Raw genomic sequence first — 25,685 nt, forward strand, 5'->3', positions numbered from 1 at the left:
CATCTGTCGAGGATGCTTTGATTGAGATTTCCTGCATGGCAGAATGAGGTTGGACTGGATGGCCCTTGCAGTCTCTTCCAACTCTACGATTCTACGATTCTAGGATGCTATGATTCTATGAAGGTACTGTATCACTGCCCCAAAAGAAGAAGAAATGGGGTGGGCGCTATCTGAAAATGCAAGAAATTACATAGTAGCTTATCACATGCGCAGACGAACACAGCGTCCATCCAAAAGAGAAAGCAGTGCAAATGCGAGTGAACTCATCACATGAGTATGTAGCCATCAGCTTCTTGATTTGAATTAATGTATTTGCGCATGCGCAGGGATTGACAGGATCCCATGGCTGACAGTAATCCCATAGCTGAATTGGAGATACATTTCATACTAATGCAAATGTGAATAGACTCTGAATTAACAGTGGAAAAGGATTTATAAATTTAATATTTTTTCCCAATTTCACTATTCCTGGGATGTCTCATGATTACATTTGGAATGCTTTCCATTTGTGTGCAACGTCATTTGAAAATCTTTTGCAAAATTATGTGAAATACTTTGGATGACCCTGGATTAACCTTTGGTTAACCTTCCAATTTTCCCCGTGTGATAAAGTCCTAGGAAAAATAAGTGAATTTTGGGTTTAGACTTGGAGCTCATTGCCAAGGTATTTCATTATGTTTGTTGTTGTGTGCCTCCAAGCTCCAAGTCATTTTTGACTTATGGTGATTCTATCATAGGGGTTTTCTTGGCAAGTTCCTTCAGAGGGGATTTGCCATTGTCATCCTCCGAGGCTGAGAGTGTATGACTTGACTAAGGTCACCCAGTGGGTTTTTATGCTGGAGTGTGTGTTTGTGTGTGTGTGTGTGTGTGTGTGTGGAATCCTAATAATAATAATAATAATAATAATAATAATAATAATAATAAATAATGATCTATTTATAGGCCAACCAATCAGTAGGAATCCGGGCAGTATACAGTGATTTAGGTGAAGTGCTTGGAACACATCAGTATAGGCTTTGTCACTCAGCACTTAACACCAAACTCATGTGGTGAGTGCCGACAGAAATTGGTACAGAAAGGGCCCCATGGAAAACAAGTCAGAAGTATCAGCATTCGGTGAAACAGAATAGTTCCCAGTTGGTCAGCCAAGGTTGCATACTCTCACCCTATTTCTAAGATATAGCCATGTGAATCTAGCTAGGAATAAAGTTGAACCTAGTCTTTAATTGTTGGATACAGCTCTTTGTTATATTTAATCCACGAGTCGAGCTCAGATATCTCCAAGTCTAGAATCATAGAGTTGGAAGAGACCACAAGGGCCATCCAGTCCAACCCTGTTCTGCCATGCAGGAACTCTCAATCAAAGCATCCCCAACAGATGGCCATCCAGCCTCTGTTTAAAGACCTCCAGGGAAGGAGACTCCACTACACTCCGAGGGACTGAGAGAAGTACCATGACCTCTGTTTCAGTGACTTATACTATCATGTTTAATCTCCAGCATCTCCAGCTCAGGCTTGCAAATACCTGTTTGAAACCCTAGAAGGCTAAGCAACTTCTTATTTAGAGGACTTTAGAGCTTCTGTCCATCAATTTAAATAATACAGAGATAGTTTTACGAGGTCCTTTTAGCTTCTCTGCCAAACTACAAATCCCAGGATTCCATAGGATGAAGCCAGGCAAGGCAGACTCATCTTTGCTGTGTCTTTAGGTTTTGGGGTGACTCAGCAAGAAGGAATGTCTACATTTCCCCTGTTTGTCCAAGTTTTGAACCTGAAGGTGGTAATGTCAGGAGTGCTGTCTCCATTATTTAGGATAATGATGGCGCTCCTGTGATCGGAGGGGAGTGGGTTTCTCCCCAATTGAGTTGGAAAGCCTGGATTTTGCAAAGGTCACTCTGTCAATGGCCCCATACAGACAATCCAAAATAAAGCTGTTTCGGGTCACTTTGGAGGTGTGCTGTTTCAATGATGCACGCATCTTAAGAGTCTGGAAGCTGTGCCAAAGCTGTGCTCCAGTTCTTAGGACTGGGACGTGGCTTTGGTGCAGCTTCCGGACTCTTAGGATGCATGCATCATTGAAACAACATACCTCCAAAGTGACCCGAAGCAGCTTTATTTTGGCCTGTCTGTATGGGGCCTATGTCTGTGTTTCCTAAAGCAGGCTTGGGAGATGGGCTGTCTATAAGTCATGGTCACTTCTTCAGCTGCTTGTACCAATTTGATTTGCAGAGAAATTTGGAAATTTTTCCTCCTTGAATTACAGCACCCAGATTCCTGAGCCACAAAACTTGCCATTCGGAGAGTTGTAGTTCAGGCTCTTCCCTTCTGTGTGTGTGTGTGTTGTTTTGGACTTTGCAAAGGGAGAGAGAGGTCATTTTGGAAGTCCTCCTGGACAGAGGGAGGTCATGCCTTGGAAAAGGAGGGCATGGAATCAGGCAGGCTTATTTGTTTGTCTCCTTTTGATAGCCGAATCCACATTGGGCCCACTTTAATGTGCTTTTAACCCCTTGTTGTACTCTCTGTGTGATAACCAATAGCAAATAGGCTGGCTTTTCTGGGATGCCACCACTTTAACCATGTTTGGGATTGAAGCACATAGGACTTACGTGTGGTAACATCCCTTGTCTGCACATGCTCCAAACTGTCATTTCCACAAGTGGATTACTCTTTCTTTCTTTCTTTCTTTCTTTCTTTCTTTCTTTCTTTCTTTCTTTCCTTCCTTCTTCTTCTTCTTCTTCTTCTTCTTCTTCTTTTGATGTAATTCAGTTTTTAATTTAGTGTAGGGAGACAAAGAGAACAAGCCATCGAAACATAAAACGGTTTTCATTTCAAACTAGAAACAAGGCACACCCCTGAACAGATTGTAAAAGTAGCTGCAGATTTCCACCATGTAAGGTTTCAGATCAACCTAAAAAATGCTGTAATCAGAGTACTATTTCGTAGGTGGATCTGTAACTAAAGCAAGCCAGTTAAACTGAGGTCCAAAACACACTGCAGAAATATAATCCAGTTTGAGACCGCTTTAACTGCCCTGGTTCAATGCTAGGGAATCCTGGGAACTGTAGTTTATTGTGGCACCACAAGTCTCTGACCAAGAAGGCTCAATGTCTCACATTTAAGGAAGCAGACTGAAGTCTATGAAAGCTCACACTGCCAGCTTCTTTATTTCATTTAGTCTCAAAGGTGCTACAAGATCTCTGTACATACTATCACCCTATTTGTTCAATTGCATGCAGACAGGGACGTAGCCAGGATTTTAGGAGGGGGGGGGTCCAGACTAAGTGCCACCATTATAATGGGGCTTGGGCATGGCGGTGCAGCAGCACGCACCATTCATTTTTCTAATGGAAGGGGGGGGGTCTGGACCCAAGAAACCCCCCCTGGGCTACGTCCCTCATGCAGAAAATATCAGAAGACGAGCATATCATAAGAAGACGCAAAAAAAAACAGGAGTGAAGACAGGAGGAAGGAACATCAACAGTCAGATATGCGGACGACACTGTACTACTAGCAGAAAACATCACAGATGTGAAACAATTACTTAGAAAGGTCAACGATGAAAATGCAAAGGCAGGCTTAATGCTGAACATAAAGAGCACAAAAATAATGACCACAGGAAAAAATGTTTTTTAAAAAATGGGGTGGGATAGGGAAGAATCTAGCAGCACTTCTGCAATTAACGTATTTATTTTTGCATGAGTTTTTGCAGCTTTCAGTCCATTTGTCAGACGCCTTGGTGGATTACCAAATTAATGCCACACAGGTATTCCAGCAATTCCATTGTTGTGGATGTGGGAGCGGAATATAATGGGATACAGAAAGGTGCAATTGTGGCACTCGATATAAAGCTTCAAAGAACTGTGATATGAGTTTCTCAAGTAGTAGGTCTGTTAGTCTTCTTGTCCAAAAATGCAAGGATGGAATTATGGCCAAGCACTAAGAGGGTTAAACAGCTGGAAACTGCTTCTCTCCTTCCCAGTCAAGAGAGGAAGTTTTGGTTGTATGTTTTCTTTCCTGGGGAGATTTAAATTGCAGGAAGCCACGGCAGAACCTCTGCCGCAGTGCCAAAGGTTATTTTTGTGACTGATCTTTGAACTCTTCAATATATGGCTTCTTTTTTTAGGGGAATGGAAAGGATGCTCCTCCATCCCCCATTGCCACCCACATGCAACAACACTGTTCATACAATGGAAAGGGCTTGCTAGCCTGGGATGGGGATGCAAACGAGCAAGGCAGGTTTAGGAAAGAACACAACAGTTGTTGCAAATCAGTTTCTCCATAATCACTCCACAATGGCCATTTTACATTATTATTATTACAGTTGTACTTTGAGAGGCAGAGTGACATAGTGGTTTGAGTGTTGAACTATGTCTCTGGAGAGCAGGGTTCAATTCCCAGCTCAGCCATAAAACCTTAGGCAAGTCACACTTTCTCAGCCTCAGGGGAAGGCAATGACAAACCTCCTTTGAAAAATTCTTGCCAAGGAAAACCCATGATAGGGTCATTTCAGGGTTGCCATAAGTCGGAAATGAGTTGATGACATACAGCAACAACAAATCTTCCATTTTCTCCAGATTGTTAAAGGATATGGTCCTCCTCCCCATTATTATCTTCACAACAATCTTGTAAGGTAAGGTTGGGCTATGAAATAACGATTGTTGCAAGGACCCTCAGTCAAGGCATGGATCTGAACCCACACCTCTCCAGTCTTACATACCCTCCAACTGTCCCAATTTGTCAAGGATGATCTCAATTAATTCTCTGTCATCACATTTTTTTCCAGCTGACTTAAAAATATTCCAGTTTCTCCTTCCGCCTCCTCCTTTTCCCCTTTTTCTTTGGTTTATGTCAATTTCTACAAACTGAATTCAAAGTGCAAAAGTAGTTGCAGTGCTATGGAAGTCCAAAATTCTGACAGCTACTCTTGAAAATTATTCAGCTGGAAGAGGAATTCAAGTCCAAAATAAATGCTGGAATTATGTAATTTTGGTAAATATATACAGTAGCTGGAATTTGGGGGGCCTTTTTGGTGTCTGATCCGAACTGTCTTCTGAGGGACTAATCCCCCCCCCCCCCCCTTTGTCTTTCCACTAGTAGGCAAAGATCTTTTTATTCAAGCAAAATTTGGGCAATGGCTGGCTGCTGAAACTTTGTACTTTTTAAGCTCTGTATTTTTTAAGATGCTTTTCAATTGCTCCTAATCCAAATACAATTAATCTAGGTTATTAAATTGTGTTTCACTATTATAACATTCTCTGGTTTTTTTCAGGGGGGGGGCAGGGGGTGGGGAATTGGTTGTTTGGGGAGAAATTTAGGATAGAAATATAATAAACAATAAAAATAATTAAAATCTGTGTGCTAAAAATTGAGACATCAGAAATGTGGCTTAGAAAGTTACAAAATCTGGGGTTCAGGAGCAGAACCTGGAAAATTTACCCTTTTGGACCACAATCCGCCACTCAGCATGGCCAATGGATGTGGAAGATTCTGGGACCTCTATTCCCCAAATTCTGTGTTCCCAGTTAAGGAGCCAACCTTTAGCTAAATGCAGAAAGATGAATGATGTTCAGCAAAATAATAATAATAATTTTTTTTCATGGGATTAGTAAGTGTGAAGAGACTGGCGTCTTGCAGCCAAAGATGTATAACACGGATTAGCATCCCAACTCCCTCTTCATTTTATCTCCAGAGTGGAAGATCCCCCAAAACCCATCTGAAAGAATAGCAGGACAGCCAGTGTGGGAGGTCTTGGTCGGTACAAAGAAACCGTTGCAAATGCACCAGGAGTGACAGACGCAGATGTCAGCTCATCTTCAGCTCTCCAGATAACAAGGCCAAAGGGAAGGGAAAATAATGACAGCCATCCGGAAGGATGCCCAGGCAAATCTGTGGGAAGCGTTAGAGGAGAGATCAACAGCTACTCATATTATTAGCCTCCTATGGGATAGCCAAAGTCTTGATCCAGTGGGGGAAAACTATTCTGGGCCTCACCACCAACCCTCTTGTAGAAATAGGAACTCACGTAGCAAGTTATGAGAATGTGGTTGTAAATCACACTCCCAAGCCTTGAAAGACCTGCACAAATGGCTACTAGGCAAAGTTTTGCAACACTACTTTTTGGGGATTATAACTTCCAGCAGGGACGTAGCTAGGATTTTAGGAAGGGGGGGTCCAGACTAAGTGCCACCATTATAATGGGGCTTGGGTGCGGCGGTGCAGCAGCACACATCATTCATTTTTCTAATGGAAGGGGGGGGGGGTCCGGACCCCAAGACCCCCCCCCCCCCTTGGCTATGTCCCTGCTTCCAGAATTGTCCAGCCAGCTTCGCATAGGCATGCTGGATGGGAAATAAGACGAGTTATATTCCACATTATTAGGAACGGTGCAAACAGATTTGCAAATGCTCCTAGAGAGCACCTTACTGGAGCCTGGGGAAGTTCCTTTTTTTGGATGACAGAATCTCTCTGCCAAGGAAACCTGAGTATGCAATACCTGAGCAGGGATGCTGATGACACGGTGACTTGGAGGTCTCTCATTCATAAGGTCTCCATAAGATGGTCGGCAGGTAACAATATTAATAAAGTTAAACCATTACCGCCACAACCATTGTGCTGCGTGGGAGATTCTAGAAGTTGCTGTCCTAAAAAGTGGGTTTTCTAGGTTCTGGCAAGAATGAACTAGGCACAAGACTGTAATTTCCAGTAAACATTTTCACACCTAAATTTTCTTCCAAGGGCTATTTCCTCACTGCGGGGGCCATTGGAGAAAAAACAACAACCCTGGAGGAAGAAAGTCACAGAGAGGGAAATGAGGCATTCTGGAGAGTGAAGCAAACAAGTTTGGCAGGCCTGGCTTTTGGGAAATGAGATGCTCTGTGTTGGAAAGGGAAGAATGAACAAAAATTTAAAATATCCTGACTCTGCTGCCGGCTTCAGTGTGAATCACTCAATCCCCAATGCTGATACTGTTTTGTTTTCAGCATAGCGAATGCTCACAAAGGCAGAAGTGAGTAACAGGCATATCTGAGTGGATGAGTTTCCCGAAATGAAGAGCAAACAGGGCTTGCGCTAGAGGCCAGAGTCAATCTAACAGGCTCCTATGGGGATAGGAAATTCTGTACAACTCTTCTGGAATTTAACACAAACTAATAAACAATTACAGATGGTGATAATGATATACCAACCTACCTTTCATAGGACATTATCACATGTGCCTGCTGTCCTGCCACAATCATGAAATAACAGAAGCATACCAGTTTTGTACTAATCTTTATCACACAATGTCTGCATTAACGCTTTAGCACTGCTTTGGTGATCCATGGCTGTGTGGTCTGATTTCCAAGGTAGGGCAGCAAGACATGAAAAAAGGAAAAGATAAGGAAGGACACTACCTTTGTACTACACCCTAGTATAACACAATCCATTCTGTAACGGCCTTTGCACTAGCAAAAAAGTATCATGGTATAATGGTTTGGGTATTGGATTAGGACTCTGGTGACGTGGGTTCGAATCTTCTCTCAGCCTATTAATCCTACCATCAATTCTGAAAATAAATTTGCTTAGAGGTAATGATGGCCCAAAGTCACAAGGTAAATTCCATGACCAAGCAGGAATTCAAAAACTGCAGCACTTTAGAAATTACTCTATACTGGTTTCCCCAAAACAGACTTGTAAAAATAATACCAATGCTGAAAGGGAGGGAGGGGGATGCAACAACTAGTGTGCTAAAACTGCATAATCATGATACAAATCAGAACAACATCTATAATTTTAATAATTTGTGTAATATGTGGTGCAAATGCACAATGCACATGTTTTGCATATTTGTGAATATCAAACCCAGATTTGTGGGACTGGAATATGGCAATCCTACAGATGTTCCAATCCTCCAGCCAAAATGGCCAATGCTTGCATTACAACCCCAAATAAGCTATGGGCTTCCTTTCCCTGGTTAACTGATTCTGTATTTGTTATCATGACATGAACCTGTATGTTAATTCCTAAAAATAGCTTTTCTCTGAAGATGCCAGCCACAGATGCTGGCGAAACGTCAGAAAGAAACTCTTCTAGAACATGGCCACATAGCCCCCCAAAAACACACACAAAAAAACCATAACCTATGGATGCCAGCCATGAAAGCCTTTGACTCCACAACTTTTCCAAGCTCTGTTCCTGGAACAAGAGAGTATATGTAGCCCAACTGATAAAGCTGGACTTGGAATTTTGGGACCAACTTGTGCCAGAAGGCACAGGGCCAATCTTCTTTGAGCCTAGTAAGTGTAAACCAGGGAACTTGTCTTCCGGCTTTTGTGTCTGTGGACAGTGTTGGAGACGAATGGCATCACTATCTACTTTTTCCCTAGTGGATTTTTCAAAAACGGTACCCGTAAGTGGGCTGTCAACCGGCACCGTCCCATTTCCTCCTTTTCCTTCCGAGCCACTTTTTCCCACCAAAGAGAGAGACAAAACCAAACCAGTGGTCCATCTGGGCTCATCTCATGGCCTGTTCTCACACTTGTGTAAAGTTACCCCAGGATCAACAGTGGCTGATAGAGAGGGAAATCCACTTCAGCTCCTAGTTTGAAATTTAAAGGTGCTGAATCCAAGGTGTTGAGCCCTATCTCCAAAAGAAGGCCAACACTTTGGTAGCTCCTTTCAAGTTTTTACTAAAACCATGAGCAGAAACTGGGACATTTTAAAATCAGAGGAGAAAGTGGGATAATAGAGGATGGATCAAGAGTGTCCCTGCCAATTTGGGACAGTTGAAAAGTATAGACAACGATGGGGTGAAAACTTCATACTCAGTGATGGGATGACCACCGATCCGTTTGTTTATATCCCAAAGGACAGATCACCTAAAACAGTCTTCCACAATGTGGTTCCTTCAGAGGTGCTGAATTTCAGCTCTCAGAATCCACTGCACATTTCCCATGGACACTGGGTTGGGAAAAGTTACTTCAGAAGTCTTTTAATCTAAATGTAACTGACCAGGAATGTTCTATATCCAGTTTTTGTTGTTGTGTGCCTTCAAGTTGTTTCCTACTTAAAGAGACCCTAAGGCAAACCTATCATGGGGTTTTCTTGGCAAGATTTATTCAGAGGTGGTTTATAACAATAGCAGTAGCAAATATATATATGGTTTGCCATTGCCTTCCTCTGAGGCTGAGAGAGTGTGTCATAAACCACATCAAATATAAAAGTTCTGCTAAAACTGGGTATTATTTTAACAGTTTTTAAAAGTTCGTTATTTAGGGTCTCTATATTATCGAAGAATGTAAACTATAGTTTACTTAGTATATAAATACCCCCCTCCCATTATGACATTAGTTTAAAAGCTTGTCACATATCTACAGACAGACTGAGCCTTCCTCATTGGGAATTGTGAAATCCAAAATACTCCAAAGTCATCCACATGAGTAGCCGAGATAGTGATACATTTGCTTCCTGACGGTTCAACGTACACAAACTTTTTTCATGCATAAAACTATTAAAAGTATTGTGTATAAAATTACCTTCAGACTTTAAGGTGTATTGATGATGTTGTTGTGCACCTTCGAGTCGTTTCTGATTTACAGCAACCCCAAGGTGAACCTATCCCAGGGTTTTCTTGGCAAGTTTCCTCAGAGGGATTTTGCCATTGCCTCCCTCCGATAGTGTGACTTGCCCAAAGTCACCCAGTGGGTTTACATGATCAAGCCAGGATTTGAACTCTGTTCTCCAGAGTCACAGTCCAACATTCCAACCACTATACCACACTGGCTACAAAACATAAATGAGGTTCATGTTTAGAATTGGGTCACCTCTCCAAGATATCTCCTGATTTCTATGCAAATATTCCAGAATCCAAAGCACTTCTAGTCCTAAGCATTTTGCATAAGGGCAACTCAGCCTGTATTGCATGCAAAGATGTTAAGCCTGGAGAATTTAAAAGCAAATTTGAGGGAAATCCTCCCTCATGTGGCAACAACTGCGTACTGCTGCTGTTTCCCACAAGACTTACACACCTTCAGATTATGAACGTATCATTCATCATCTCTCCTCCTCCTTATGTATGGTTGGAGAGTATCATATACTTGTGTATAGGCTGACCTCATGTGTAAGTTGAGAGCAGGTTTTGGGGCCAAAATTATGGATGTTGATATAACCTTTGGCTAAGTTGAGAGTAAAACATAGGGGCATGTAACCAAGGATGTAAAGAATGAAGCAAAGGAAAACAGAGCCAAAGAGTGCGGCTGTTCTTTGGCCCAGGCTTTCAGAAAGGCCACAAACGATGCAGAGATGGAGAGAGTAGAGGAATTGGCATTTCTTTTAGGTTCTTTCAGGTTTAAATTTGACAGCTGATATATGCTGTATGAATTTAAAACAGCCATAAAGATTAGTTTCTTCCAGCAGGCCTATGACTTTTCAATTATAAATTTTAAACAATGAATTTAAAATGTGGGTTGTTTTATGTATGTGTCTTGTTTGTTCTTTTAAAGTGATGTGTTTTTAACTGATGTTGTGTATTTGTTGGTCTGTTGTTGTTCCCTGCCTTGATCCATGAGGAGACAGACATTTTTAGCACAACGATGCGAATCATCCGACTCTTGCATTCTGGGCTTGTTATTCACACTATGGAACCGCATCAATCGCCCCGCACCCTCAGAACTTCTGGGCAGCAATTACTTAGGGTACCTGGGGCTAAACTCTCCTCGACATCGAGGAGGACGTATTCCATCGTTGCCCCGACCCTTTGGAACACGCTGCCCACAGAGCTCCGCTCGGCCACCTCCCTGGCTCAGTTTAGGAGGGAGTTAAAGACCCTCCTATTTCGAACTGCATTCCCCGATGGCCTCTCTCTCTTGCTGATGGCAATTTGGAGAGCTGACCGGGGGTTTTATGATTGTTTTTAAAATGTTTTACTGTATGTATTATTTGTATTATGTTGTTTACCGCCCTGATCAATGGAAGGGCGGTATATAAATAAAAGTTTTATTATTTATTTAATACACATTTTTGCGAGTTTGGTTGCGCACACATGCAAGCATTTGAATAAAGATGGAGGCAACAATGTGAATGCATTTGGAACATGTTCAAAGCATGCTGCATTTTATCCTGGGTCTATTCACATCGATTATTCACACTACCGACAATGTGGATCTTTTTAAAAACACATGGGGGAAACCCGATATTGATTATCCTGGATTAAGTGGACTTTTGGGCAGCCCTTCCCAAAAACCTAATCGGATGCATTCGAGATGCATGTGAACAATGGATATTCAAGCCAGATTTATCCTGGAATTATTTTCACAGTGTGAATAACCCCATGGATAAGAAATAAATTGTTGTCATTATTATTATTACTATTATTGTTATCTGAGATTCACCTGCACAATATAGTTAAAGCATTTTTTAGAAAACCCACAAGAGCATTTAAACTGTTAAGAGCTCGATCCTGTTTTTCCTTGGTTTGAAGTATTATCCTGCAGTTATTTTTTTAAGAACGTGATCAGATAGCCTGTAAAGCCAAGCTGGGGGAGCAAGATATGACTTCAGTATTAAAGTCTAAAGACTTTAAAGTCTACAGGGCTACAGACTCCCAGAAGTCATGCCATTAGTTTCTAGAATGGGGAAGAGAAACAAATATTGGAAAGGGATTTGAGACTGAAGCTAGAGGTATTGTTTTAAAACCAATGTTGAAGAGAGAGAGGGATTAACAGGCCAGAGAGACTTCAGGTCACTGGTTAAATCTGCTGGCCAGGTCTGGCTCAGTGCATCCTTTGTTAGGTAAAGAAGAGGCAAAATGTTGTCAAGGGAATGGAATAAAGTAGGCAGTTGCTTCCACAGGACCATAGTGAGGATTCTTCAGAATAAACTATCTTGCAAGCTCAGGATGTTGAAATGAAGATATTACGAAAGAAGACTGCAGTTTGAGGCTGAGTTTCGAGAGCTGGAAGCCTCTAGAAGTGCTGTCTGTCTCCTTAGAGATCTCATCAGAGCCACTAGCGGGAGGATTTTGTGAGCTGTAGTCCAAAAAAGTTAATTGTCTAAGCTCTGTCTCTGGCTGTGGATTGTTGCTGTCTGTCAGAATGCTTACTGGGTGTGATTTATGCTATACCTGTATATTTGAAATTTGATCTCACTCTCATCCATTCATCCACACAGCCTTTAGGATGAGCAGTTATGCCTGCTGGAATTTGTACGTTCTTTCGCATTTTTTCTCCTTGCTTTGTCGACTAGATCCTTCACTACATGCCCTTAAGTTTTACCCCCAACTAATCCATCGGTCATATCAAAATCCATAATTTTGGCCCCAAAACCTGCCCTCGACTTATATGTGAGCCTGACGTATACTCGAATATATATGGTGTATGTGAAGAAAAGAGAGAGATTTATATATGCCTAGGGTCAGGGCTTTTGATTTGTTCCTTCCTCCTCTCTACCTGCTCACAAATAATTATTTAAAAATCTAATAAATAAATAAATGGCTCAAAGCACAAGTTAATACATGCACCACGGCATCTTGTGAGTTTGGCAAATCTAAAAGCAAATATGTTTGCACAGATTTTGAACCAAACAGTGCCGAGGACCACGGTGTAACTTCTTAGTAAGGCAGCGTTCCAAAGGTGTGGCCTCAGCTCCTGAACTTCCCTCTTCAGACAAAGTTTATCTGGTTAACCACACAAAGCAACCGTCTTGCATTACTCTGCAGTTTCAGAGCGAACGGCGGATTGGCTGAACAAGCGGAAGAGCGCCATTTGAAACAGACTGAAAGCAAACACAATCAAAACAAGGCGCAGGAGGGAAAAACAGGTTCTCAGCCCCAGCGGCACAAAGCCCACAGGCTCACACAGAATACACAAAAGGGAAGGAAAACAAGTGTAGGCTGGGTATGTTTATGTATGTCAAGTCTCAACCTCTGATCAACGCAGCAATTGATTTTAGCTGAATTGGAGGTAGTTTCATCACACTTCTATTTTACAAGTGCTAGTCAACTGACATACAAGACTGCTGAAGTTAATATAGGTCAGAAGGGAAAGCATAACTACTATCATACCATAACATCTATAATCCACAAAACAGTCATACTTTCATTGGCCAACCAAAATGCACAAAATATGTGTTGCAAGCTTTTGAAGTTCCACTCTGCAGTATGTATCATACAGTAAATGGTAACAGCAGTCAATGTTGTGTATGCACAACATTGGAAAGACTGGGCTGTTCCTTCTCAAGAAGACTGGCTTATAAAGCTGGATGAATTTGCAGAACTGGATCAAGTTGACTCATAAGAGAAGGAACAATAGAGTCTTTTAAGTGTCAATGGAGATTGGTGATTGACTGGAAGAAGAAATAGAGATAGGTTAGGATTTGCAGAACGGTAGCAATCGTATTTTTAAGTAGTATCATTTACCAATATTCAATATTATAAATAAAATTTTAGATCAATCTCTTTTTTATGTTTTTCTTATTAAGATAATGAGGAAGTAGAATTAACCATTAGTTTGACACCATGAACTGTCAAGTTGGAAGTCTTTTGCTAACCTGTTTTTATAAGTTAGTATTGTGGTAGTAGTGTGTAGCTTTTGGAGATCTAGAAATATAGTCCCCCCCTTCCCTCCTTTTACTTGTAATATTTGTACTATTTGTAGGGTTACAACCTTGTATGTGTGCTTCATATTAATGGGAAAAATAGTGTATGAATAAAAATGTTTTTAAAGAAGCTGAAGCACAACTCCTGAGCTCAAGAGCTCTCTCAAATCATTTTGTTGCCTGACACTGAACAGCAAATGGCTCTTCATTTGCACAGCAGCCAAGTTATTTTGGTACACAAATTAGAAAATCCCATTAAGCACCCATATGGTTATTTGCTACCTCCTTACACTTATAGCCAGCCCTCAAAAGCAATATTCATGTTGACCACAGGAAGGTTATGGAACTAAAAAGATCTGTCTACCTAAGAGTCATAAAAAGGCTGTTCATTATGATAAAAGTATATGGGGAAATGTGCTCCTTGCACTAAACCCACATGAACATCTACACCAAAACCATGGCATAATTGCCAAACCCACATATTATAACCATGTAATGGCAAATAAGACTAATTTGTAATGAGGGAAAGAAAGAAAAATTGGCTGTACGTAAAACAACAAAAAAGACTTTTCCTTAAACTCAAGGATTTCTTTCAAGTCAGACTTTATTCTTTTTTAAAAAGTCATGAACGCAATAAATTACACAATCATCCCCCCCCTTTAATAAATTCTTCACAAAATAGAGTTTACAATTTGTAAGGAAAAGTTTTGAAAGTTTGCTTCCTTTCTGAAGTGCTGATGAGTTTCTCAACTTTTGTTACGCTGGTGGATTGTTTTGTAGCTGCTACAACAGTGTTGATTTCAGAGATTTTACAGGAACCCAAAGAAAACACAACCAACAACCAAAATCACACACACATACAGAGATCTCAGGGACAATTATTCAATGAATAATTAATGGAATAATTAAGTTAGCATTCAATGCCAATGGGCTAAGCACCATGAACAGAGGTGACCTGGGGAGGCCTCCCCAAATTTAAAAAACAAGAAACCAGTGCACTTTCGGCATTAATTTTTTTTTACTGTGCATCTCATTAAATACTCCTAGCTTCTACACTGTATTTAAGAAGAACATGCAACAATGTACCCAAATCTTAATTTCCTATGGACCCGCAAATTGCAAGAAATTGCACAGAGTAATCAAGATTAGATAGGTCTTACATATGAGAGTTCCTGCTTTTTATTTTGAATCGTCAATGACTGCCAATCTCCTACAGCTCATACGCTTTTGTTTGACATGCATATTACGGAAATGTTCAGCTGCTGGATGCCAGGATATCCTTATGAGTGCCTTTCTACTCACTATATAATCTTGTCTCCAAAGGCACAGTGGTGCTTTAAAGAGTAAGGAGAATTTAATCCCCCCAAAGAGTAAGGATCATTTAATCCCCCCAGAATATTTACGTTGTCTTACCTCTGCAGTCAAAGGACAAGACATTAATTGGGTCCTCAGCTAACCCAATATAGCATTACACTGGGAAGCCAGCCGGACAGAGATATACCAGTTGATAGCAGTTCAAATTCTCAGAAAGTATGCCTCAGTGGAATTACAGTTTGTTAGTCGCAGCTCCCTGAATCTTATTTTCAACAAGAATTTCAAATAAATCATTAACATTGCAATCCTAAACATCTTTATTACTTAAAAGTCCCATTGAAACCTGTAAGACTTGCTTCCAAGTCAGCAGGTTTAGGATTGGACTGCATAAGCGATAACTGTATTTGGAGCAAAGGGATATGTGTTCTATCAAGTCAAAGAAGCATCTTCATTTGAAAGGCATCTTGTTCAACATGGATACTCCTATTAGGAATAAAATCAACACATTTTCTCATTGTACTTTTCAGATCCTTGCTATTTCATTTAAGGATGACGGTGTATAGTGAGTTCCAGTGCATTTGATGAGAAAACAAAAGTCAGTTCACTTTCTGATTTGAAGGCTGTAGTTAACGGCATCGGAATTATTTTAACCCAAACAATAAATCCATTTTCAACACTAAAATGAACACACACTATTCTGCATTCTCTATTTACTCCAGAATCAGAGTTTCACTCCTGTCTGCAGTCAAACAGAAACAAACCAAAAAGTGCAACTCCTTTTACCCCAGGCACACGCAAAGTACAAAATGGCAGCAGCCTGCACACCAGCAACCTGGAGGAGGAGACTTCTTAGTGCTTCAGAGTAAAATTCAGGAAACAGGAGGCCCCGCTTCAGGTGTAAATATGTTAGCTGTGACATGGTGAACAGAGAAAACAATAATGGTATGGGCAGAAAAATGGCATGGTGGATAAGAAGAGGACACACTGGCCTGTGGCCCAATCAACTGTGCTTTGAGTAGCAGAATTGTGCTAAGTGTTCTGTATCTTCTGCCAACATAAGAGTCAGAGCAAAACAATAAGTGCAATTATTTTGGGCAGAAACACAACCACCCACTCAAATTGGCAATATTTTTTAACAGTAAAGAATCTGGAGAGTTCGATAATACACAAAACTTTCAGAGTGTGTCTCCTTCCCAAAGGAAACAAGACAAGTATTCTGTCATGAAAACCATCACTAACAAGTGACTGAAAGAACCTCTATTAAAAGGGAGGGCAACAATTAACATGACTAGCTCCTATGCCAGGTCAACAAATAAGGTGGGGGCATACTTGCAAAGGTTTCCACAGAACACTGAAGGTTTTTTTTCTTTCCTATGATTTACATAAAAAAAAAAAACACCAAATAGGTATTTTGAGTTAAATAATGCTGGTGCTCAAATGCAAGGGACAGTGGTAGTTGGAGATCGTTCCATTACCCCAGAAAAAAAAATGAAGCTAAATGGATAAAGACTTAACCAAGGTGCTGGCACCCAACAGCTGGATATACCATCAGATTACCTGCTGCAGCCTTCCAGTCTAAGAGGTTCTCTCCACAGTAACTCAGTGTCTGAATCAGAGGCTCCTTTTGCATCACATTTGTTTACCACATTTTATGTGATCGCGTCTTTTCTTGATGAAAAAAGCAGAGACTGGTGATATACTGGGGGTTTACAGATGAGCCACAGTCACCCAAATTCTACACGAGACAATATAAATAACGGGCATACTTTGTTCATATGGAAGAGGGAGAGAGTCAAGTCACCCATACTGACATAAATATATACACGTTTACAAAGCCGAATGATTTGCACTGCCAGCATGCAAATCTTTTCTTCCACAAGCATCCCAAATTCTGCAATAGGAAACTGGAATGTATGAAATATTCCATAACGTATTCCTAAAAAGCAGTCAACTAACCTGCCAGTTTTCCACTCCAGGTAGATAGCATAACAGCTATAGCCTGGAAATAATACATACGTGGGTAATAAAACAAGGATTGCCACCTTAAGCTTAGTTTACAAAAATCAAGAGAAATGCAATAGAAAAGAAAAAAACATGGAACCCTGACACTTTGAATTTGGGTTAGTCTGTTTTTTGCTTCCATAAATTGCTGCACCATTGTTACAGATATAAGTCTGCCATGACAGGGCACAGGACACCGAAGGTCACGTGTCCCAACTGCTGTCTTTAAAAGCAATTTTGACTAATCGGAGCTCTAGTTCAAAAGCATCTGGGCGGTCTTGTGGGTTAGCAGCAAGCATTTCCTTAATCAGCTGTTTCATACGAGCATTCATTGTCTTTTTCTTAACAGGAATGAGCAGTTCCATTTTCGGATTTTCTAGCAATGCTTCTCCGACAGGCACAATCTCAGTCCCTTGTTTGACGTAACTCCCCAACAATTCTTTCTTCGTCTCTGTGTCTATGAAAGTGATCCTTTCCAACATTGCCCAAATTATAATCCCCAAGGCAAAGATGTCTGCTTTGGCCGTGTAATGGCCTTCCCAAACTTCAGGAGCCATATAGAAGTCTGTGCCACAAGCCGTAGAAAGAAAACATTTGTTTACATTGACAGGCTCTTCAGGGTTTTGCCCTGAAGCAGAACAAACCTTGCTCAGTCCAAAATCAGCAACTTTCAAAGTAGGTTCTAAGTCACTAGCATCCATCCTGCTCTGAGAGATCAAGATGTTGTCAGGTTTGAGGTCACGGTGGATTATCTGATTTTTGTGCAGGAAAGCCAGGGCACTGCTGAGCTGAAGCATAAAGCTGGTATTGGTCTTTCGGTTAGGCTTTCGGGACAAGAGGTATTCATTCATATCACCTCCATCACAGAAATCCATCACAAACCAAAGGTAATAGGCGCTTCTGGGATCAAAGGCAATTTCACCTTTCAGAGAGGTCTCCACAAGCTATAATATAAAGACATTGGATGGATATGTTTCAGTAAGAATGACTCAAGAAAGTAGCTAGGGCCTGTTACAGACTGCCAAAATAAAGCTGCTTCGGGTCTCTTTGGAGGTATGCTATTTAAATGATGCATGGGTCCTAAGAGTCCGGAGGTCGCGCCAAAGCCACACTCCATCCCTAAGCATTGGAGTTCAGCTTTGGTGCAGCTTCCGGATTCTTAGGATGCATGCATCATTTAAACAGCATACCTCCAAAGTGACCCAAAGCAGCTTTATTTTGGCAGTCTGTAACAGGCCTAAATTAAAAAAAAAATACTCCACACTTTTAATGTATATATTGTAACTATTCCTGCTGTACTCATTCTCCTAATTGCTTCTTTAAGAGGTATTTTCAAGAGACATTCACTGACAGTATGCCTCAATCAATCAAAACGCACAACAGCAGAAAATGTGAGGCTCTAACTTTTATACTCAAAAGTTATACTGAAGTGTTCCCAATTTAGCATGTTTTTAACTGACAATGCATAATATGTAGATCACCAAGCAGCTATTTTCAAATACTTGAGGAAAATTATGCAGCACACTCAGGTTTCTATTTTTGTCTGCTCCACAAAAAATTAAATAAATGAATCAAAATCAAAATTTTCTTCACCATGTCAAAATGAAGAGCGGCTATTAAAGGATACATTTCAGTATTAATTTGAAATACAGAAGATTTTTTTAAAAGTTATGATTAGGAAGAAGTTTTAATTTATAATTTTACTAGCTATTTATTTTTGTTTTTCAAGTGCTTTTACACAACCACATCTTTTAAAGTAATGAACCCTACATTCTAAGAGCAAAATAACAAATTTTATTAGTACTGATGTGTTTATATGACATCCTTCCCCTACAAAATCTCTTAAAAGGGTTACTGATGTTAGTTTTCCCGGGACAGGCTTCATAGTACCCCTTTTTTTACAATTCAGTAATGTTTTTGCCATGTAAAATGTCTGGGCAAGCTGCAGTGGCACAGCGGTTGGTATTTCCCAGCCTTTAGCGCAGAGCTGGTTTTGAATGGCAGCATAGCTTTTAGCAGTGGCTTCCCATACTGTACCTAGCTCCTCTGTTAAGCACAGCTACGTTTAGAGGGGAAAATTCAAACTTAGGTCCAAACACACTGCAGAAATAATCCAGTTTGAGATCACTTTAACTGCCCTGGCTCAGTGTTAGGGAATCCTGGGAATTGTAGTTTATTGTGACAGAAGAGCTCTCTGACAGAGAAGGTGAAATGTCTCACAAAAATACAGTTCCCAGAATTCCCTAGCGCTGAGCCTGAGCAGTTAATGCAGATTATTTCTGCAGTGTGTTTTGGACCTAAGCTATATTTCTGATTTTACACATGTCAAAATGACTTTGTTGAAACCAGGCACCGCTATTACCATTCTTTTACTGAAGAGTTTCTAAAACTGTTGCAAAACAGAAAAGCAACACGCTTCTTCCTTATATCTAAGCAACACTCTGGAGCATGCAAACCTCTAACCTCCTTTTCTCAGCTTTATAAATGAAACACTGATCCTCTTCCTCTTGCCATTTATTTCTAACTCATTGTGCCTCTTCCACTTGTTTCAGTCTCATTTACCTGTAAATAAAGTGAGGAGCTGGAACCGTGGGACATCTTTTGCACCATGCCGTCTTTTTGCAAGATGCATTCCTCTAGATGAATGACATTTGGGTGTTGACTCTTGATGCTGCTAAGCGCCCAGAACTCACGCAGGGCTAGTTCGACATTCTCTGGAGCATGGCACCGAATCTTCTTCACTGCAACACGTGCAGAGGTTTTCCTCACTACTGCTTCATACACCACACCATAGCTGCCACGACCAACCTCCCGTATTAGATCGTACTTTGGCTGGCTACTCACCATCTTCAAGGTCAAGGTGTCTGAAAGAAAAGAAACAAAACCCCAATACAAAAAAAGATTGATTTGTGTAGCATCACCAACTCAACTGATATGATGTTCATTACAACGCTATCCTGCATGAGCTGGGACCAGGTTAAAGAATTTTACAGATGTATACGAAGCTGCCCAAACTGAGGCTGTTCCCATGTGCCTTTTGGTAAGATCCATCAAGGTGGCACATAAAAAGCAAATCCTTTATAGTAGAAATGTCATTACTGTGGACCCCCCTCCAAAAGAAAGCTCATCTCACTCCTTGTCCTACTGACTTTGAAACAAGTTGCCCAAATCTGTTTTTTATTGACTGGTACTAGAATACAGCTGAAGAAAATTCATGGGTGTACTATTTTAGTATCAACGCAACTGCTCATATTCCTAGTATCTCGCTTTTCCATTTTTTACATGTTTTTAATTTTGCACAATACCGCGAGGCAGCTTTCTGCTAAGAGAAGATAGCAAAGGAAACAGAATCAAAGCTAAATATATTGGCCTTAAATGCTGCAAATGGGCACTATGCTCTTTGTCTGTGGCAACCACTGGGCATGCTTTTTCTGACAACAGACGTTGCAGAACATGTAGTAATTTCAGATTACATTACTCAGGAATACTTACATATATATATATATTCCATCCCCACCCATAAAAATTAACACGGTTTCTGATGGTTTTGCTACAACCATTTATCAGCTCCCTTTCAAGAACAAAATGTTCGGATTTTAAAGCCAAGCATGTAAACGAAGCTACAAAACAGAGGTTTAAAAATACCTATCTCCCATACAAGCCTATACAAGTGCTGGAATAAAGACAATGCCTTTTCTATGGTTCAGACAAGAATGAATACAGTACATTTAATCTATACGAAGATACCTTTTAGCCTCCATACTGGGAAACGCTTGCTTTGTGACCTGTGCACAGCAATCAATCAAGCCAGCAAGGGATGCTGCTTGATTTAAGGAAAGCAGACACAAAGCAGCTGTCAAATATGGTAGAGAACAGGTGACTGTATTACTGTATATTCTTATCCATGGGTCAATGTAAGTACCGTATCTTTCCTTATTTGAAAGAAGGAACCATCTCTTGGTGAAAAGCAAGAGTATAATACGTGAAGCACCGACCCCCCTCTACTTTGTCAACCATCCAGTCTTAAGAGTAAACACAAAGAGTTATGGCAGTTGGAATTTTATAGCTTCTTTGACATTGTTTTGCTTTGCTTCATTCCGTAGATCCTTTGCCACATGCTCCTAAATTTTACCCTCGACATATCCACGGGTCATAGCGAAATCCCTAATTCTGGCCCCAAAACTTGCTCATGAGGTCGACTTATAGTCGAGTATATACAGTAGATCACTCATATGTAAACCTGACTAGCAAGCTTTATTGGACAAGCTATAAATAAATGATCCTTGGAAATCTGTAATGTACTAAAGTTCAGTGAAAGATCGCTTTTTTGGTATACAAGTGAGCTGGCAACTGCTGGAGTGGGATTCCAACTTTGCTCACATTTCCTTAACCTCTTTTTCTCCCATCTCCCTTGGTTTGAACTTTGGACTCCGACTCTGGAGACCGGGGTTCGATTCCCACTTAGCCATGAAACGCACTGGTGACCCTGAGCAAGTCAATGCTCTCAGCCTCAAGGGAAGGCAATGGCAAACCTCCACTGGCCAAGAAAACTCCAGGATAGGGTCGCCATTAAGTCAGAAACAACTTGAAGGCACACAACACACACTTCTCCCTCTACACTATGAAGATGCAACACTGCTTACTGAGTATGTATGCCATGAACTGCTGTATATTTGGTCTGTGTTTAACAGTAAAGGATATTCACCTATTTATCCTATTCTAGAAATTAAAGCATAAGTTAGCAAAACTTTACTTTTACTGTGTTATCCTAAAGACAACAAACCATGTTTTCCAGGTGTTAAATGTATACTTTGACGTGACCCAACGTAACGCTATGTCAACTGGTGTGTTTTCACTCCTCGTTCTAGTACTCCTGTAAGGAACATATAATCAGAGCACATACTCCCTAAAGTTTATTTAAGAAAATCAATGGCCTGTTACAGACTGCCAAAATAAAGCTGCTTCGGGTCTCTTTGGAGGTATGCTATTTAAATGATGCATGCATCCTAAGAATCTGGAAGCTGCACCAAAAGCTGCACTCCGGTGCTTAGGAATGGAGTGTGGCTTTGGTGCGACCTCCGGACTCTTAGGACCCATGCATCATTTAAATAGCATACCTCCAAAGAGACCAGTAGCAGCTTTATTTTGGCAGTCTGTAACAGGCCAATGAAAACAAGGGAAGAGTGCAGAGCTATCCTATATTGACTAGTTTTGCATAAGGAGGACTGCCAAAGGTATATCCAGTCTCAAACTGGATTCCTTTTGCAGTATGTTTTGGAGCGTTGTCCGCTGCCACACTGCCCAATTAATACAGTTTGACACTGCTTTAACTACCTTGGCTCAATGCTATGGAATCCTAGGCGGGATACAGACCGCCCAAAAAGGGTGGTCTCCCGCCGTCCTCGTTTGTTGCGCGAGGGAGCAGCAGCCGACAAACTGCGCGGCTCCCTTGCGCAACAAAAAGAAGCCGCAAAAAGCGGCTTCTTTCTGCGGCGCCATTATGACACACTTGTGGTGTCATGAAGGCACCGAGACGTGTGGACGCTAGGCGTCCATCACGTCAAAATGGCGGCACCTGTATGTACAGGGCGCCGCCATTTTGACATCCTGGCGCCGTACGAGGCTTAGGGAGCGTCTAAAAACTACGCTCCCGGGCAACCCTAGTGCGTTGTCAGGACGTACTAAAAGGCCCATTTAAATCGGGCCCTAGTTTGTAATTTTGTGAGATAGGTCCAAAACACATTGTAGAAATAATCCAGTTTGAGACCGCTTTCACTGCCCTGGGGGATTATGGGAGCTGTAGTTTATTGTGGCACCAGAGCTCTCTGACAGAGAAGGCTAAATGTCTCGCAAAACTACATTTCCCAGAATTCCCTAGCACTGAGCCAAGGCAGTTAAAGTGGCCTCAAACTGGATTACTTCTGCAGTGTGTTTTGGACCATAGTTAGCCTTCGAACTAAAAATCCCAGGATCTGATCGGACAGAGCCAGGGCAGTTAAAGCGTTGTCAGTGTGGCTGCAGCCTACTGTCTCCCTTAGGTTAAGGATACACAAGAGTAAAGGCTCCAAATCCACCTTTCAAGATGCAAACGGCACAAAACAACTGACAGCAGAGATCATAATAATCAGAAAATCAGGACTAGCTGCAGGTCCTACTGATAAGACCAGAAGACGGAAAACACCCAGCCTGGCACTCTCCCTTGTTGTGCCTTTTAACAGCCCTAAGAAATCAGCAGGCGGAGTTTTCCAGTGTAAGGGAAGGACAGATACAGGCCAAGCTTTGGGCCAAGACAACTGTCATGGCTCCATGTGACGGGAGCCTGGGATGTGTAGCATTCAAAGCCACAGCCGTGTCAGTCTGGGAAATGGGGATGCAAAGGGATCTTGCAGCACCTTGGAGACTAAAGTCCAAAACACACTGCAGAAACAGCTTGGTTTGAACCTGCTTTAACTACCCTGGATCAGTGCTATGGGATTCTGGGAACTGTAGTTTGTACAGAGCAAATAATCGTAGAATCATAGAGTAGGAAGAGACCACAAGGGCCATCCAGTCCAACCCCATTCTGCCATGCAGGAAATCTCAATCAAAGCATCCCTGACAGATGGCCATCCAGCCTCTGCTTAAAGACCTCCAAGGAAGGAGACTCCACTACACTCTGAGGAAGGAGTGTATTCCACTGTCAAACAGCCCTTACTCTCAGGAAGTCCCTCCTAATGTTGAGCTGGAATCTCTTTTCCTGTAGCTTGCATCCATTGTTCCAGGTTCTGTTCTCTGGAGCAGCAGAAAACAAGCTTGCTCCCTCCTCAATATGACATCCCTTCAAGTACTTAAACAGGGCTATCATATCACCTCTTAACCTTCTTTTCTCCAGGCTAAACATCCCCAGCTCCCTAAGTCCTTCCTCATAGGACATGGTTTCCAGGCCCTTCACCATTTTAGTTGCTCTCCTTTGGACACGCTCCAGTTTCTCAATGTCCTTTTTGAATTGTGGTGCCCAGAACTGAACACAATATTCCAGGTGGGGCCTGACCAGAGCAGAATAAAGTGGCACTATTACTTCTCTTGATCTAGACACTATACTTTTATTGATGCAGCCTAACATCGCATTGGCCTTTTTAGCTGCCGCATCACACTGTTGACTCATGTTCAACTTGTGGTCTACTTGGACTTCTAGATCCCTTTCACATGTAGTTTCATTCAGCCAGGTGATAATAATAACCATAATAATAACCATAATAATTGAACTATGATTCTGGAGACTATGGTTCTATCATGAGAGACACTGGGTGCTTTGGGCAAGAGCCTCAGAAGAAGGCAATGGCAAGCCTCCTGTGAAGAAACCTTGTCTAGAAAACCCTGAAGTTTGCCTTAGGGTTGCCATAGAAAGCACACAAACACACACACATCGCTCTCCCGGCCTCAGAGGAAGCCAACAGCAAACGCTCCACAAAGAAATCTGGTTGACCTTTGGGTCAACGTCAGTCAGAAATGACTGGAAGGCGCACAACGCACACTGACGCATACGCTCCCCATACAGACAGGCCAAAATAAAGCCGCTTCGGGTCACTTTGGAGGCATGCTGTTTAAATGATGCATGCGCCCTAAGAGTCCGGAAGCTGTGCTTCGAAGCAGCTTTATTTCGGCCTGACTCTATGGGGCAACACACAAACACACGCCACACTCTCTCAGCCTAAATAAAAAAACAACCTGAAGCCACACAAACACACACACACACACACACACACACACACAAACGTCACACTCTCTCAGCCTCAGAAGAGGCCCATGGCAAACCTCCTCTGAACCAAGGCTGAGCTTAGGTCTCCATAAGCCGGGAGTGGTTTTAAGGCACACAAACACACACACACAGACACACACGTCACACTCGCTCAGCCCAAGTCAGAAGCGACCAGAAGCTGCACAAACAAACCCACATCACACTCTCTCAGCCTCTCAAGTCAGAAGCGACCTGAAGCCGCACAAAGACACCCGTCACACTCTCTCAGCCTGAACTGGAAAGGCCCCGAAGGCACGGCAGACCCCCGAAGACACTTCCCCCTCACAGAAGCCGGGCTTCCCTCGCTGTCTCCCTGGGGCTCCGAGAGCCGGCCTCCTTTCCCCCAGAAGCGGAGGAGGCCCTTCCTTCCGCCCCCGGAGCCTCCTCCACTCTCCCGACGCTGAGGCCCCCAAGGCCTGCGCTTCCTTCCTACCTCAGAGCCTCCGCGGCGCTGCTTCCTCTTGGCCGCCATTATCAGTCTGACTACCTCCTTGACTCCGTTCTCCCGGGCTCACGACACACCCCCTTCTGGACAGCAAGGCTACGGAGCGCGCATGAGCACTTAATTCCTCCAAGTGCGCACGCGCGCGCCAGGAAAACACCCCCCCCCTCGCGCCTCCTCTTCCTCCCCCCGATTGGCTGCTTCAAGGAAACAAAGGGGCGGGGCCTACGCTTTCCCGACGCTCTCATTCGCTGCGGCGCTCCACCGAAGCCGGCGTCTCTCTCGCGCCCCCTACTGGCTGCAGGGCTCAGGTGAGCTTGGCATTGCATTGCATTGCATTGCATTGCAAAGCCATATTCTTGCACAGGGTCGCTTTGTGGCAGGCGGTGCTTACTATAAATAAATAAATAAATAAATAAATAAATAAATAAATAAATAAATAAATAAATAAATAAATAAATAAATAAATAAATAAAATAAAATAAAAGGCAGGGAAATGTCTAATTAACAATTAATAAGCCGCTCTGAGAGCATTTCTAAAACGCAGGAGTAAAAATACAATTATTATAAATAAATATTTTT

The 25,685-nt window shown here is 42.0% G+C and overlaps 1 protein-coding gene across 1 annotated transcript; it reads right to left on the reverse strand.

Annotated features, from left to right (window-relative positions):
* Positions 1-14,187: 14,187 nt before the first annotated feature.
* PDIK1L (PDLIM1 interacting kinase 1 like) lies at positions 14,188-25,184 on the reverse strand. Its single transcript, XM_089478985.1, has 3 exons — positions 25,095-25,184; positions 19,447-19,748; positions 14,188-17,828 (listed from the first exon to the last, which is right to left on the reverse strand). Exons 2-3 carry the CDS (start codon positions 19,729-19,731, stop codon positions 17,088-17,090), a joined length of 1,026 nt encoding a protein of 341 aa, XP_089335111.1. The 5' UTR covers positions 19,732-19,748; positions 25,095-25,184; the 3' UTR covers positions 14,188-17,087.
* Positions 25,185-25,685: the final 501 nt, after the last annotated feature.

Source organism: Sceloporus occidentalis, unplaced genomic scaffold, assembly GCF_023333645.1.
Source record: "Sceloporus occidentalis isolate IW3139 unplaced genomic scaffold, rSceOcc1.0.p SCAF_13, whole genome shotgun sequence".
In the NCBI taxonomy this organism is placed as follows: Eukaryota; Metazoa; Chordata; class Lepidosauria; order Squamata; family Phrynosomatidae; genus Sceloporus; species Sceloporus occidentalis.

Bases quoted from the DNA above. Each gene is read 5' to 3' on its own strand.
- PDIK1L (XM_089478985.1), bottom strand. From the start codon at position 19,731: ATGGTGAGTAGCCAGCCAAAGTACGATCTAATACGGGAGGTTGGTCGT. The intron at 17,829-19,446 runs GTAAATGAGACT...TTTATATTATAG, and splicing joins GCTCCTCACTTTATTTACAG to CTTGTGGAGACCTCTCTGAA.